Source organism: Podarcis raffonei, chromosome 2, assembly GCF_027172205.1.
Source record: "Podarcis raffonei isolate rPodRaf1 chromosome 2, rPodRaf1.pri, whole genome shotgun sequence".
In the NCBI taxonomy this organism is placed as follows: Eukaryota; Metazoa; Chordata; class Lepidosauria; order Squamata; family Lacertidae; genus Podarcis; species Podarcis raffonei.
The window spans coordinates 28,607,212-28,624,462 of record NC_070603.1 but is presented as its reverse complement, the minus strand read 5'-3'; the positions used below and the strand labels follow the sequence as shown (position 1 = coordinate 28,624,462).

Below are 17,251 nucleotides of genomic sequence, written 5' to 3'. Positions count from 1 at the left end.
ACATGTATGGTACTTGCATTTATCAGCCTTTATGCAGGCGGAAATGGCACACATGGTCAAGAGAGCCTTGCCACTTCTGAGCTCTTGAATGGACATTCTCCTTAGGAAGGTCGCTTTCAGCGTTTATTAAGGCAAGGCAAGAGAGCTTTCCCCAGTTCATGAATACTCTGCACATTTTTCTTCTTCTTTTAAACATACAAAATAGGAAGGTTTGCAATTGCCAAACGACATAAGCAGCCACAAGGTTCCCACAGTATTTTGTTCAATATTTAAGGTTGTTGTGCACTTGGATGAACTCCTAGGCGAATGGCATGTGGACAACTGACCCGTGAAAATGGAAAACCATTCATGTGGACTGCACAAACCCATGCCAGCTCTCTGCTGATACCTGCGCAGCACTGTAGTAGCGCAGCTCCCCTAAACACATGGGCTACCATCAGGACTGCCTAAACAGAAGAGAAAGCCGTCTAGACGTATCTACCAACAGCCCAGCCATCTAGTAAACCTTTTATACAAATGTAGTTTACAGGAAGCTTAAAAGGCCTGCTCATATTTCCCCTTCACATTAAGCCATGCCTCTTTTAATTAGCAGGCCCTTTTAGCTACGTCAGTCTTTTACTAAGCAAGCATCATTCTAGACATTCTGACGGCCTTTCAGATAAACAAAGCTGCGCGACTGCCAGTCATTCAAGCCTGAATCAAAGACCTTGGATTTGGCGGCCACAACCTGCTGCTGTGCCACATGACCGGCTCAGAAGACTACTCATTCAACAGACTCCTCCCCTCCCTATCAATTCATAGAATCATAGAACTGGAAGGGACCCTGAGGATCATCTGGTCTAACCCCCTGCAATGCAGGAATATGCAGTTGTCCTATACAGGGATCGGGACGCGGGTGGTGTTGTGGGTTAAACCACAGAGCCTAGGACTTGCCGATTAGAAGGTCGGCGGTTCGAATCCCCGTGACGGGGTGAGCTCCCGTTGCTCGGTCCCTGCTCCTGCCAACCTAGCAGTTTGAAAGCACGTCAAAGTGCAAGTAGATAAAGAGGTACCGCTCCGGCGGGAAGGTAAACGGCGTTTCCGTGCGCTGCTCTGGTTCGCCAGAAGCGGCTTAGTCATGCTGGCCACATGACCCAGAAGCTGTACGCCGGCTCCTTCGGCCAATAAAGCGAGATGAGCTCTGCAACCCCAGAGTCGGCCACGACTGGACCTAATGGTCAGGGGTCCCTTTACCTTTATACAGGGATCGAACCTGCAACCTTGCCATTATCAGCACCACACTCCAACCAACTAAGCTATCCAGGCATTCAAGCTCTACCCAAACCCCAAGTGCACAGAGACATTCAAACTTGTGCAACAGCCGCATGAGCATTGTTGAATCCAGAAATCTTTCTGATGCCTGCCTTCTCCCTCAACTGTAGAGGCATACTCAGTTTCTACCTTAGAATTGTACTGACACAACTTACCCTTACATCTGAGTACAGTAGAATCCCTCCCCCCCAAAAAAGTGGAGCTTATTCTCCCCAAGCGCCACAGGCTCCTTTACCCAGAGCCCATGCAAAGAGGTGCCATCTGCCTTTATGCAACGCTAACATTTCCTCCTGAGCAGAAATGTCACAAGTGCCTGCAGCGTGACGGGCTGCTAGGTTTGCCTCTTAAGAAGAAACACCTTCCGTTTAAAGGGTGCCGCTAAGCGCTGAGAAGGATACATAACTCAAAACATATTTGCTTTGGCAAAACCCTGGAGGCAGTGAGAGGAGGGGGCGGCGGCAGAGTTTGACTGAGAACAAGGTTAGGACAGTGCGCTCGCAAGACCCACAGTTGCTCAACGCCACAGCTATTCTCCTGGTGCCCTCATTGCCTTAACAAATGCCCCGAGGGTTCCCACAACAGGAAAGACGTCCTCGAGTTAAGCCATCATCCTCACCCTTCGACTAACATGTGGGCATCCCATTCAGACACAATCCTGCTTCCATTTATTCTGCCCCAAAGGACCATTGAAGGATGGGGACAGTAACTCACGACTCTTCCTCCCCCTTTTATGGCTGTACAGAAGTGGTTCACCTGGTGGGAGTGGAGATGCAATGCTAGCTTCCCAACAGCGGAGGCGCTGCTGACACTTAGTGGGAGAGGGAGAGGTGAGGTGGCAGGGAGATTGCACCAGTGGGAGTTGCCAGATTGGCCCGTGTGCCCACACCATGCTGACCTCAGCCATGACCCTGCAGCTAGAAAGCTAGCGTTGCAGCTCTTTCCCTATTGTGAGACTTACTTCTGCTGCTGAATTAATCAGTCTTCCAATTCTGTATTCAGCATTACCTGTGCGGATTAAGACTGCTGCTACAATGCACTGATGTGATGGAAACATTATAGTGCTTTGAGCAAATCACCTTCTCATGAGTAATCCTGAAAAAGTGGCCTTATTTACTGCCCCATGCCCCTGCTATTACAGAACGGCTGAGTGGATTGCAGCCCCTTTCTCTTGCCCACGTTCCTCCTGTTATCTTCCCAACCACTTTCCTACAAGGCACCACCAAAGATGGGGAACCTACAAATATGATTGGACTCTTACCATGGCCACCAGCCACATTGGCTGGGGCTGCAGGGAATTGGGAGTCCAACAATTTTTGGAAGGCCCCCACCCCATCCTAGGGGAGGGATTCCAAAGCAGAGGAGAGAGATGAACAAGGGGATTCCCACCTCCTGATGATGTAACAGTTTCCATGAGTCTAAGACTAAACACCCCTCCATTGTCTTTGAGATGCTCTGCTTTTGACAGGAAATGCAAGGCTGCAGAGCAAACTCCGTGATGTCTCCCAAGGGGCCATGCAATATCCCCTCTCAACTTACCTATAATATTCCACGTAACCAACTTCACCAGCGACTTGAGACAGGTCTACAGTGACGTCGTTCCAGACAGGGAACCCCGAGAGCTGCAGCACAATATTGCCAGCCATCTGCTGCAGGAACTTGAGTGTCTGCACATAGTCGCCTCGGGTGGCAAAGATCTCGTTCAGCCGCGCCAGGTGCTGCTCCAGAGCCACCTTCATCTGCACAGAGGTGTTTGAGACCTGGCAAAAGACAGCAGACAGAACATTCAGAACCAGCAAGCTGGTTTCTTTCTGAACCAGTCATATTTTCTATGGGTAGAAGGGACAGCCAAGAACAGCTCAAAGTCAAAGTTTCCTTCGGCTTCCATCATGTGCACAAACAGGACTTTGACCAAATCTCTTCAAATACACTCAAGGAAAAGATCCGCTGAAACCAGAATAATCACCACCACCTCAGTTTCTATAGCCCAAATCCCAAAAGCAGATTGGTGAAATTACGTATGCATGCACTAGAACAACAGACCAAAAAAACTCTACCCTAATAATGGAACTGTAGAGTTGGCAGCGACCATGAGAGTCATCTAGTCCAGGGGTTGGCAAGGTTTACTTCACCTGGGCTGGTTCACTCCAGTGTAGATCCCGCCATGGGCTGGATCGTGTGTGTGTGTATGTGAGAGAGAGAGAGCGTGCACGGATGCAATTTCTGGTGTCTGCATCTGTGCAGATGCGATTTCCGGTGTCTGTGTAAATGCGATTTCCGGAGTCTGAGCTGCTCAGATGCGATTTCTGGCACCGCAGAAGCGAGTCCCTGCATCGCACTGCGCCAGTTTAGCGCACTGTGTGGGGACTTGCAGAGAGGGCGGCTCGGTTTGGGGGCGGCTTGTGGGATGGTTAAACAACCCCATGGGCCGCTTGTGGCCCATGGGCCTTGGGTTGCCTACCCCTGATCTAGTCCATCCCCCGGCAATGCAGGAATCTTTTACCCAATGTGGGAACCCTGAGATAATGCTCCAGCGACTGAGCTATCCCAGTTTATATCCCAGTTTAACCACTTGAATGGCCTCCATTATGTGAACAATGAAGATGGCTAAAGTCTGCTCCAAGTCATCTCCCTGTTTACTGGTGTTGCACTGGTACCCACAAAAAGGAACTCTTTTCCAATATAAAAGCTGCTATGGAATCTATCTATAGGCCTCCGTCTGGCCACACGGAAGTCAAAGGATCATGAAAGCAAGGAGAAAGCTCTATGCAGCAGAGCCTCCTCCCTTCAGAATATTCTGCAAAGTCAGAAAATCCATAATTGACATTTTTATAGTAGTTTTTTAAAGTGAATAACCCACCTGGAGGCATTAAGGTGAAAGGTGGGTCCATATTGCTATTATTATTATTAGGCATAAACAGGAGCTTGGCATGCTAAAAGGCTCAGGCACTCCAAGAACCAGTGAAAGCAAACCAACTACAGGGAATGGATATATACTGAAACTGAGGGCATCATCTGAATACACTGTGCTCCCTGCCTAGTACTTAAATATCGCTAGGCTTTTTGGATTACCACCACCACCACTCAGAAACAGAAAACCCAGTTTGTGTATATGTGAAGTAAACCCAGGAGAAACACAAATTAAACCAAGATGCTAGGAGTACCATTAGTCCCCTAGATGGAGAGAGAGGTTTCATTTCCAAACTGGTCACCTTTTGGTAGTAGTTTGTTGTTGTTGTTTTGCAGTTGGGGGGTTTCCATCTCAGGTCTTAAGCACTGCCGCTGCCTTTTTTCAGCTGTGACTTTCTGCCAGGAATTCCTGAAGAAGTCATGAGAAGCATGGACCCAACAGACTCCCAGGTGATACGCTACAGGTTCTCCCTGGGCACGGTGCCATCTGAATTGCTCTAGAGCTGTGTTCTCAACAGCACCAGAATCAGAGGCGTGCGGCAACATTTTTGGCAGGGGAAGAGTTAGGGATAGAGGGGCCAGCTTGCGATGGCTACTGGAAGGGGAGGGGGATGCCATGCTTGTGAGCATCATGCCGGCCCCCCTAAGCCAGGCAGAAGCTTCCAGGGCTTTGCAAAGGAGGCACCAGGCTTTAATACTCTAATTTACTACCACCACCAGCTTAAACTATAGCCCCCACCCACCAACCCTGTGCTTTCAGCACTGAACTCTCCAGTCTTCTGTGATTCTGGGGTCCAACAGATCTCAAGTTCTGCCTTTTCTAGACACTGGGTTTCCAAAGGTTATCAGGAAAAAGCTATGATCTGCACCCAACACTGACCGAGGGGAGTAGAACCGCTTTGTGCTTCCCATCCCTTCCTATCTCTATCCCAATTTCTGAAACGAAATTGTCTCCTTTTTCGCCTCTGGGAAACGCAGAAAGTAGGGTCAGGCTGTGAATTCTGACAGCAGAGAGCACATGCTCTCCTCCGGATTAAAACGGAGATAGATGAAGGAGGCTTTAACACAATGTTTGGCTTGTTTGCACCAGCCTCTGTGCTCTCCCTAGGAAGAGACATTGTTGTTCTCAGACAGCTGCTCTCAATCTCAGGCATTCCAGATAATTCATCAGGACCAGAGTGCTTGCATTAGATGAAAAGGGGGAAGGGGGGGAAGAATAATAATATCGGCTCAACCCATCAGATTTCTTACCAGCGAATCAATCTCCGAAAGAGTGCGATTAGCATTATTTAGGGCGTAGATCAGTTGATAAACCCCATCGTTGGTTTCACTGTTGCCATAGAAACCAATGCCAACAGCAGCACTGGGAATGAAAGAAACACAGAAATATGGGTTAGAAGAGGAGAGAATAAAAGTCAGTGTTATTTAAGGTAAGGGCTGAAACAAAGGCCTCTTTAGGCCAACCCGTCACTTTAATATACCATTCTCAATTCCCCACAAACAAAGAAGTTACACCTCCCTTTGAATATACAAAGTACATAATTGGTTTTGTCTGGCAGGGAGATGGAGGATAGCCCATCTTCCGATTTCCAAAAGCTGTCAAAAACACTTTCCCTGACAGAGCCACCTGTCAATCATGAAACTGAAAATATGGCCCTTGCCAAACAGTCCTTTGTCCCTCTAAGCCCCTCAGCTGGACTATCAACATTGCTGCGTTACACATGAGGAGACCAGGTGCCCGTTTGTAAGCAGCTGCGATAGGACAGGCTTGAATTGAAACATTTTCTTTCTTTTAGAAGCACCATTCTGCTTTTAGCTTTGTCCTCCGGTCCTTTTATTCTGAATCAACTTCATGTTGGAGTTTGGGGTGCATTTCTGCCAGACTCAAAGGAAAGTTCCCCCTCAGGCGCCCAGATCAACTTGAGTCATGGTGTGTGTGTGTGTGTGTGTCTGTGTGTAGTGACAGAGAAATCAAACTACGCTGGTATCTGGGGAGAGACACAAGAATATAAGAGTCTGCTGGATCACACCAATGGATCATCTAGTCCAGCATTCTGTTCTCACAGTGGCCAGCCAAATGCCTGTAGGAAATCTACAAACAGGATTTGAGCAAAAGAGAACTCTCCCCTGCTGTGGGTTCCAGCAATGCATATTCAGAACCATTATTGTCTCCAGCTGTGGAGGCCGAGTAGCAGTCCTCTACAGCCCTCTCCTCCATGAAGTTGTCTAATCCTCTTTAAATTTTTTAATGTTTCCAGGTGCCATAAGAAAGCTGCAGAGATAGTGCAGGATAGTGCGCACCCCGGAAATTATCTCTTTCAGCTTCTGCCTTCTGGAAGAAGGTAAAGGGTTATAAAGACTAGGACTAGCCGCCTGAGAAACGGTTTCTATCCAAATGTGATTTGGGTTTTAAACGCAGTGTAAGGTAGTCTTTATGTGAGTACAGTGGTACCTCGGGTTACATATGCTTCAGGTTACATACGCTTCACGTTACAGACTCCGCTAACCCAGAAATAGTACCTCGGGTTAAGAACTTTGCTTCAGAATGAGAACAGAAATTGTGCTGCGGCGGCGCGGCAGGCCCCATTAGCTAAAGTGGTGCTTCAGGTTAAGAACAGTTTCAGGTTAAGAACGGACCTCTGGAACGAATTAAATACTTAACCTGAGGTACCACTGTATATTGTATTCACTTATGGGGTATCAGAGTTTTTAGGGGCTGACCAGGCTGGGATAGCAGGCTTGTTGGTTTTTGAATGCCTGATGTAGATTTTTCAATTTCATTGTTCTGTATGGGACAATGACAATACAGATTATTTTATCGTATCATATTGTATAGTAAAGACGTCTGGGAGGCAGGCAAGATAAATGCTCTCTTTGATTCCCCTTGCAATTATTTGCTTTGCATCCCTGGAAAGCCTTCTCATCTAGGAGTCAAGGGAAATGGCCTACCTAGACTGATAGCAGTAGAAGGGAGGGAGTGAAAGTTCTCTCCCCCCCCCAAACAGACTTAAAGGGGCTTTGTAAGATATTCACCAGGATAGTCAATCTGCCCAAAGAGGAAATGTAGAAACCCCTCCAAACTCAGCACTCTGCAACTGTATAATGGGTGTGATTTGTAAGAACTAGGAAACAGCCGGAGTAGGTTTGTTATAGAAATCCTAAGGTCTTACATATATAAAAGAAACATTCATAAATGTACAAGGCAAACACACACATAAGTATATAAACCACGTGTCTGAAATAGTACAGAAGAACAATCCTAAAGCCATTTTGACTCTTCCAGTAACTTCAAATATTCTCCCCGTTGTCTCTTTGCTCACAAATCCTGTCTCTGGGTGAGCCTGTGACCTGGATTCAGGAACCAAGTATTTACAATCACAAAAGATTGCCCAGGCTGCCCAGGTAGAAGGTTTTCTGCTGTTGACCGTGCCCCTGTGATGTATTTCTGTGGTAGACTGCCCCCGTGACATATTTCTGCTGGGGACCACCTCTTTCTGTGATGTATGTATGATGTGCAAGTAGATAAATAGGTACCGCTCCGGCAGGAAGGTAAACAGCGTTTCCGTGTGCTGCTCTGGTTTCGCCAGAAGCGGCTTAGTCATGCTGGCCACATGACCCAGAAAAACTGTCCGGGGACAAATGTCGGCTCCCTCGGCCAGTAAAGCGAGATGAGCGCCACAACCCGAAAGTTGTTCACGACTGGACTTTACTGCCAGGGGTCCTTTACCTTTACCTTGAGCCAAAGGCTAGGCAATTTCAAAAGTAAGAGCTTGCACACCATTGTTCTGGGTTCCTCTCCTCCCTCCCTGCGTGGGGGGAGTGGGGGACCCTGTTGCAAGATTTTAATAAAGATCAGGCTTACTAGCTGCTTTGCTTCTCAATATTCTCTGGCTGGCCTCTGTTATTTTCTCCTTCCGACAGGGGACCTACTTAAGGATTCTATATGGGCTCTTGGATACCCCATAAGGGAAAAGGAGCAGTCCGTCCCCCCCATAACAGGTTCCTGTGTACAATTTGAGGAGGTGGCTGGGTGGTCTTGAGGTTCCATTTTTTAAATAAATGCTGAGCTAAGCCAAGCCCTTTGCCCCAGAAACAACCAAACGTTCTGCTGGCAGGATCGTAGGATGCCTGGATGAGCCCCACTATGAAGTGTGCTTTATGTATCGGCGCAAAAGAGCAATTGCTGCAAGACAGTCAATACTGGAAGTGGAAGAAAGCCAGAGAGAACTTGCTCACATATTTCAGGTGTCTTGTTACAACCCACAGTGTTTAACCCAAACAGAGAGATGCTTTTAAGCCACCGATAGCGGCCAAATAGGAAATGATTGTTTCACATTTGTAATAATGTAAGAACCTTGCCAGTTTACAGCTAAAACAGCTTCTTTTCGGAGAGAGCTTACAATTTACATTAGATAAGCAGGACTGGGGTCAGAGAGAGGCCAGAGGATGACCATGATTTAGCGGGGGGGGGGGGGGAGAGATGCGCCAGTTCTGGAGGGAGAGGAGAACAGAAGTGCTGCGAAGGTGCCAGTAGAAACTGTCTCCTCTCTTGGCCTTTTAAGACATTAGTGGTCCCCTGCCAATTGACAACAGAGCACTGCCAACCAGAATCACTCCCTCCAACTCTGGGGCTTAAAAAGGATGCTACAAGCCTGCGACACACTGAGCTGTAAGCGAGTTCTCTCCCAAACACCCAAGAGATTTAGGCCAAAAGGCGGTGGCGGGGAACCCCTCCAACCTCGCCCCCGCCCCTAAGCAGATTATCAGAATCTGTTGAAAGAAATGTTCCTCTGGATTACAGCTGCTCCTTGGTTTAACCTTCAAGTAAGAATTCTAGGGTCTCTGGAAAACTCCAGCCAAAAACAATTCCTCTATGCCAGGGTAAATGCCAAGGACCCGGAGTCAGCGATCAGGACAGTAAATTGATGGCTCTTTTATTTATGGAAGGGAGATGGGTGGGAGGAAAAAAGATGCCTTTGGCAAACCCCCTTCTTCCAGATAAATCACATTATATCTACGGGAAGGGCCTCAGGGGAATTACTGTTTTGTTGTTTTGGTTAGTTATTTACTTGTATTTTATTCTGTGAACCACCTTGATGAAAAGCAGTGCAGTGGTACCTCGGGTTACATACGCTTCTGGTTACAGACGCTTCATGTTACAGACTCCGCTAACCCAAAAACAGTACCTCGGGTTAAGAACTTTGCTTCAGGATGAGAACAGAAATCGTGCTCTGGCGGCGTGGCAGCAGCAGTAGGAGGCCCCATTAGCTAAAGTGGTGCTTCAGGTTAAGAACAGTTTCAGGTTAAGAACGGACCTCCAGAACGAATTAAGTACTTAACCCGAGGTACCACTGTATATGAATTTAATAAACAACAACACACCAAACACACGCAGAAGGGTAGTACAATGGTACTTCGGGTTACAGACGCTTCAGGTTACAGATGCTTCAGGTTACAGACTCCACTAACCCAGAAATAGTACCTCGGGTTAAGAACTTTTCTTCAGGATGAGAACAGAAATCGTGTGGCGGTGGTGCAGCGGCAGCAGGGGGCCCCATTAGTTAAAGTGATACCTCAAGTTAAGAACAGTTTCAGGTTAAGAACAGACCTCCAGAACGAATTAAGTTCTTAACCTGAGGTACCACTGTATATAAATTTAACACCAACACATGCAGAATACCACAATTCACATTCATTTCAGAACAGCTAACACACTCTAGTTTTACAATCAGGTTTTTAGAATTCCTGAGATGGGCGCTGGAAATGTAGGTTTGTGAAATGCACCCGTTCCTAAGTGCTCAGCAGAAGCAGCCAATAAGGAAGGCTGGTTGACTCCGACTCACGCCTCTCCTTGCTGCATTGGCAATAAAAATGATTCATCCTGGCAAGTTCTCCCCTATTAGCCTTTGAATGAGCTCCCTATTTCAAATGGGCCCCTGCTGTTTGGCTACAGCATATCTCTGGCTGTAAATAACAACAAAAGCGATGCTCGGCTATGGCTACGCTTCTCTCCGCTGCTTCCGCTGTTCACTGAACGTTGAAGGTTAGCTCTGAAATTATGGCCCCCGTATGAAAGTGTGCTGATGCTGCTTCCATGGGGAGGCTGAAGCTCAACTGCACCATGAAAACTCGTGCTTTATTTTTTTTTTAAATGATATTTTATTAAAGTTTCAAAAAAAATTACAAAGGTAATAAGAAAATAGAAAAAAGAAAGCAAATAATACAAAATACAGAAAAAAAGGGAAAAAAAAGAACGGTTAAAAATAAGTCCATCTTTCAATGTCTTGCCTTTCATTTACTTGTTTCCCTGACCTCCTCACACCTCCCTTTTTTGTATTCCATTTCGAATGGTTAATTCAGCAAATCCTTTCCCTCTTTGTTTTTATCTTAGTTCTTTATCTTAAGATATTATAACCTTATATTTTCATCTATTAACAAGTCATTTTTACATACTCCTTTTTAACATTGTTGCTAAGACCGCTTCATTTCATTCCGACATCCTTTTAACATTCATTAATTTTGCAGTGTTTCTGTAAATAGTCCTTAAATTTCTTCCAATCTTCTTCCGCCGACTCTTCTCCCTGGTCTCGGATTCTGCCAGTCATTTCCGCCAATTCCATATAGTCCATCACTTTCATCTGCCATTCTTCCAGAGTGGGTAAATCTTGTGTCTTCCAATACTTTGCAATAAGTATTCTTGCTGCTGTTGTGGCGTACATAAAAAAAGTTCTATCCTTCTTTAACACCAATTGGCCGACCATGCCCAGGAGAAAGGCCTCTGGTTTCTTCAAGAAGGTATATTTAAATACCTTTTTCATTTCATTATATATCATCTCCCAGAAAGCCTTAATCCTTGGGCACGTCCACCAAAGGTGAAAGAATGTACCTTCATTATCTTTACATTTCCAACATTTATTATCGGGCAAATGATAGATTTTTGCCAGCTTGACTGGTGTCATGTACCACCTGTATATCATTTTCATAATGTTCTCTCTTAAGGCATTACATGTTGTGAATTTCATACCTGTGGTCCACAACTGTTCCCAGTCAGCAAACATAATGTTACGTCCAACATCTTGTGCCCATTTAATCATAGCAGATTTAACCGTTTCATCCTGAGTATTCCATTTCAACAGCAAGTTATACATTCTTGAAAGTATCTTAGTTTTGGGATCTAGCAGTTCTGTTTCCAATTTTGATTTTTCCACCTGGAAGCCAATTTTTTTGTCCAAATTGTAGGCCTCCCTTATTTGATAATAATGAAGCCAGTCTCGCACTTTATCTTTTAGTTTCTCAAAACTCTGCAATTTCAATTTGTCTCCTTGTTCCAGAATTTCCCAATATTTCGGCCATTTGGCCTCCATATTGCGCTTTTTCTGGGCCTTCGCTTCCATCGGTGACAACCACCTTGGGGTTTTATTTTCAAGTAGATCCTTATATCTTATCCAGACATTAAACAATGCTTTCCTGACAATATGGTTTTTAAATGCTTTGTGTGCTTTAACCTTGTCATACCACAAATATGCATGCCACCCAAAAACGTTATTAAAACCTTCTAAATCCAAAATGTCTGTGTTCTGAAGAAGCAGCCATTCTTTCAACCAGCAGAATGCTGCTGATTCATAATAGAATTTAAGGTCTGGCAGGGCAAATCCACCTCTTTCCTTTACATCAGTTAGTATTTTAAATTTTATTCTGGGCTTCTTGCCCTGCCAAACAAATCTATAAATGTCTCTCTGCCACTTCTTGAAACAGTCCATTTTGTCCAAAATTTGCAATGATTGAAACAAAAATAACATTCTTGGCAATACATTCATCTTTATAACAGCAATTCGACCTAGCAAGGAAAGCTTCAGATTTGACCATATTTCTAGATCCTTTTTCACTTCTGACCAACATTTCTCATAATTGTCTTTAAATAAATTTAAGTTCTTAGCGGTCATATTAACCCCCAGGTATTTTACTTTCTTAACCAATGTTAAACCTGTCTCCTTCTGAAACCTCTCTTTCTCAATCGGTGTTAAGAAAACTCGTGCTTTAGTGGATAAGAATGTGCTCCACCGGCATGGAAATTCCCTGTAGCTCAAATTCATGTGGTTGATGCACCTCAGAAGTAATGGCATCTAAGCAGAGCTTCTGACGCAGGGGAACTGTTTCCAGCGGTCAGGGATTGCATGGTTCTTATCAAGGCACCATTTTTAACCAAGAGAAAAATAGGTTCTCCCACCTGGAGAGGCACTAACAGCTCCTATTTTAATATAACTCTTATTCGCACATGTCACATTACTGTGAGTTACAATCCAGCTTTAGCTACACTTCAAATTGCGTAAACCTAAGGGTTGCACGCACACACAACTGAAAGCCAGCCTGAATACACCTGAACACCTGGGTTTGAGTTGTGTGCGTTTACATTGCTGGGAACGCTTGCGATAGATCTAAAAATTCAAACTACTGGGCAGTGTAAGCGGGTTTCTCTGCTGTCACTTTTAGGACTCGGTTTGCAAATGCTTAGCAGAAGCCTTGAGAGGTTCTGCTCTTTTTAATAATGGCGCAATTTGCAAAAAATCCCACCCCACCCCCGCAACTAGACTGGCCTTTCCATTCAGTTTTTCTTTGCCGTTTCTGCATCTAAAGGCTACTTCTTGCACGGTTGCTGGGGGTGGGGGGAGAGAAGTGAGATGCTGCCACACTCCCATCAGATATGAAGTGTGCACGCTTGCAAGTTGTAATGTAATGAAATAGTTACCATATTTTTCGCCCTATAGGGGGCACCGGCCCATAGGGTGCACTTATTTTTTTGGGGGGGGAAATAAAGAAAAAAAAATATTTTCCCCCCCCAAGCCCCAAAGAGCAAAGAAGCCATGACAGCGAGCGGGATGGATCCATCCCGCTCGCTGTCCTGGCTTCGTTTTGAGCCTCGGGGCTGGGGGTCCGGGAGTGATGGCGAGGTTGCGCTCAACCTCGCCATTGCTCCCAGAGCTTGCAGGGCTGGGGGCGGGGGAAGCCCGAGCTTCCCCTGACCCCAGCCCCCAGAACGAGTCCGGGAGCAATGGTGAGGTTGCGCAACCTCGCCATCGCTCCCGGAGCTTGCTTGCGGGGCTGGGGAAGGCCGAGCTTCCCCCGACCCCAGCCCCCAGAACAGGCTGCTATCCACAAGCCTTGGGAGCCTGGCGGGAAGTCGCGCCAGGCTCCCAAGGCTTGCGGAGAGCTGCCCGAAGCCCGGGGTGCGCCCCGCTGCGCTCCACGGGTTTCGGGCTGCAGGCTGCTGTCCGCAAGCCTTGGGAACCCGGCGAGAACTCCTGCCGGGCTCCCAAGGCTTGCGGATAGCTTCCTGAAGCCTGGAGAGCGAGACGTCAGTGCGCACCGACCCCTCTCGCTCTCCAGGCTTCAGTGAAAGCCTGCATTCACCCCATAGGACGCACACACATTTCCCCTTCATTTTTGGAGGGGAAAAAGTGCGTCCTATAGGGTGAAAAATACGGTACTTTTCCCTTAAAGATAAGCGGGTGGGGAACCCTTCTGATTATAATGTCAGCCCTTTGGGATCAGAGCAAAAGACCTACCAAATGGCTATTTGAGGAAACCTGTAAGCTTCGCTGGCAGAAGAGGAATATTTGTCTACATACTTCCCCTGTTCTTCTGCAGGTGGGTGGTTTTTTTATTTTTTTATGGCTTCACTGATGCCTTTAGTACTAAAGAAGATTCTTTTGGGTGGGGGGGATAGGGGAGAATGCAGCGCGAAATGACTGTAAGCAGGAAGGGGTCTGCTTATATAAGGAAGGAGCTCCAGCCTGGAAAGGCAAGCTTGACTGATCTAAAGTAATAGGTTTGAAGAGCAAGAACAAACCTGAAACTCAGGATTCTCCATTCCCACAGATTTCCCTAAATCATCCATTTTATAGCATACAGCAAGCAGAAAATAGAAGTCTGCTAGGTGTAGCGTAACAGGCGGGGAGCTTCGCTCTGATCGATGCTCTTGCTATGCATTTAAGATTCGAAGAACCAGATGCCCAGCAGTCAGTGCAAGAGCTGCTCTATATTGTTGCACTCGCAATCAAAGCGCCCTGGGGACCTGAAAAGCACTTAGGATATTTATTACTCTGCCTACCCCTCATCTCACTCATCCAAAGCTTATGGATAGGAGACAATATAGCCAGAATTTCAACAAGCCTAAAGCCCCAGGGGTGGGGTGGGGGGGAATCATGTGTTTGGGTTAGGGAAGAAGGCAAGTCATGGGAACAGCACGCCGGTTTAATCAGCATGTTTACTCCCAGATACAGATACTTCCATTCAGCGAATAAAAGATCACCCTCAAACTATTAAGCACTAAAGCCCTTTGGAAGTCCCTGGAACGTAGAATTGAATGAGCTGATTGAGAAGGGTTTGTGCAGTAAATGGCTGAAGCCAAAAGAGTGCCATGAAAACCTTCCAGCAGATGTAGGTAAAAGGTAAAAGGTAAAAGGACCCCTGGACAGTTAAGTCCAGTCAAAGGCAACTATGGGGTGTGGCGCTCTTATTGCTTTCAGGCCAAGGGAGCTGGCATTTGTCCACAGACAGCTTTTCCGGGTCATGTGGCCAGCATGACTAAACCGCTTCTGGTGCAACGGGACGCCGTGACGGAAACCAGAGCACATGGAAACACCGTTTATCTTCCCGCCACAGCGGTACCTATTTATCTACTCGCACTTTGATATGCTTTCGAACTGCTAGGTTGGCAGGAGCTGGGACAGAGCAACGGGAGCTCACCCCGTCGTGGGGATTCGAACCGCCGACCTTTTGATCGGCAAGCCCAAGAGGCTTGCTGGTTTAGACTACAGCGCCACCCGCGTCCCTCAGCAGATGTACGAATTGGGGGAGACATACCAAGCTGATAATACAGTGGTACTTCGGGTTACAGACGCATCAGGTTACAGACTCAGCTAACACAGAAATAGTACCTCGGGTTAAGATCTTTGCTTCAGGATGAGAACAGAAATCGTGCTCTGGCGGCACGGCGGCAGTGGGAGGCCCCATTAGCTAAAGGTTAAGAACAGTTTCAGGTTAAAAACGGACCTCCAGAACAAATTAAGTTCTTAATCCGAGGTACCACTGTACAGTGGTGCTATTTCCTCTGTCTTTGCAGCTATGGGTGGCCAGATGTCGAAACCATGTGCTTAGTTCTACTATTTCTAATGACTGAGAAAGTAGAAGGAAGATCGGGGCCTGAAGATGGGCAACCTCCACTCCCAACTTCATCCTTACAGCCAGAAGTAGTCCAACCGTGAAAGCCTCAGGCAACCGAGTTCATCTGATCACTCTGCCTTGCATAAGAGGCAAGGTGAATTGAGCGCAGATCTGCCACCTGGGATGAAACCACGTGTCTCAGGCAGAGGCCAGGGTTAAGAGTGTAAAAAAATGGGGGAAGAGGCTTTGTTTTCACCAGTACACCCAGGATTGCCGTCCCAACCACCTCCCAACCTGCGTATGAAACCCCTATCCAACCCGAGCGATTTGCGTAATGGCGACGCGAAAGAGGCAGAGGCCATCGGTGCCCAACATGGACGGCTCTCCTCGCCTCACAGCTGCAGCTGCCCAACACAAGACACTGAAGGAAAAAGACGAACAGGAAGCGAAATGAGAACATGCGCTCACAAACTGCTCCACTTGCGGTAGAAATGTTTCCCCCTTTCGTCTGTGGCACTTAACGCACACGTTAATGCACTGCCAGGCTCTCTCGTAGCGAAATTCTGTATTCCATTTCCACAAAGGGGTGGCTTGGCAATTGTGAGCAAGAGAGTTTATTTTCTGTAGGCGGTGCAGTCGGGTAACTTGTGTAACTGTGGGAAGGGAGCAGCCAGCACACGGACACAACAAATTGTAGCTGCCATTAGGAAGGCAGGTGGGCACACCAGCCCTAAATTGAGGGAGCAGAGAGAAAGGGGACCCCTTTGAAGGCAAGGTGGCATCTCAGCAACTAAACATTTCCCCCTTCTCAGGGGACACTGATGAGTTTCACTTGATTATTTTACCAAGATACAACCCCCCCAAAGCTAAATTGACTGGCAACTGTGCTGTGCTCTCGCTCTGTGTATGTGTGCATGCGCAAACGCCACAAGAGATGCTGGTATGGCTTGTTCCATAGCCGCGCGCAACCCCTCCGGCAGGGAGAGGTTGCGCCTGTATGCTGCTCTTTGGGGCTGGGGGGAATTAATATTTTTTTTCTTGATCCCCCCCCCAAAAAAGACTAGGTGCGCCCTATGGTCCGGTGTGCCCTATGGAGCAATAAATACGGTATATATAAAAAAATTACATACATAGTCACATATTTATGAATTTTACAGTCATAAAAATTCAAGAGTGTTTACAACAATTATATATGAAACCATCCAATTAAAAAAAACCCACCACACAAACAAAAAGTTAAAAACAGAAAACAGCAAACTATTAATGGAAAGATGCATTATTTATTGGCTGCATAAGCCTGACAGAAAGGCGGGGGGGGGGGGAGGGAATCAAGCAGGCGTTTAAAAGTTGAAACAGAAAGCAATTGATTGATCTTTTTTGGCAGAGTATTCCACAGAGTACTATTTGGCAGAGTATTGGGCTGGTGACACCAAAGCAGGTTTTTTCCCCCTCTGGTCCACACTTTTCAGAATAAAAAATTGCTCGGGTCGTACCAATTTTTTTATTGGTAAGAAATACAAAGAAACAACTCATGGCAGAGCTGGATTTTGAAAAAGGTATCTACCCATATTCTGAAAATTATTGTTTATTTTATTTTGATACTGTATTATACAACACTACACTGAAATGTTTAAATATTTGATGTTTAAATTATAAATAATCATAATTATAAATACTTATGTTTAAGTTATAAATAATATTTAAATGTTTAAATTTCTTTGATTGTCCTTGGATCTTCCTGCCACACTTGCCATCCTCTCCTGCCGCACCCTTTGAGAACCCCTGCACTAAAGGCTCAGTTTCCTGTTGCATCCAATGAGCTCCATCAATTCAGGGAACAACCAATGATGATCCTGCCAATGATTGCATG

At 46.3% G+C, this 17,251-nt stretch overlaps 1 protein-coding gene across 2 annotated transcripts in view; it reads right to left on the bottom strand.

The window, feature by feature from the left end:
* The window catches only part of TTYH2 (tweety family member 2), an 82,840-nt gene that overhangs the window by 27,092 nt on the left and 38,497 nt on the right, over positions 1 to 17,251 (bottom strand). For both annotated transcript variants that reach the window (XM_053375450.1, XM_053375449.1), the window contains exons 3-4: positions 5,470 to 5,581; positions 2,848 to 3,068 (exon numbers count right to left, since the gene is read on the bottom strand). In XM_053375450.1, coding sequence (XP_053231425.1) covers positions 2,848 to 3,068; positions 5,470 to 5,581 — 333 coding nt within the window. The remainder of the gene's footprint in view (positions 1 to 2,847; positions 3,069 to 5,469; positions 5,582 to 17,251) is intronic.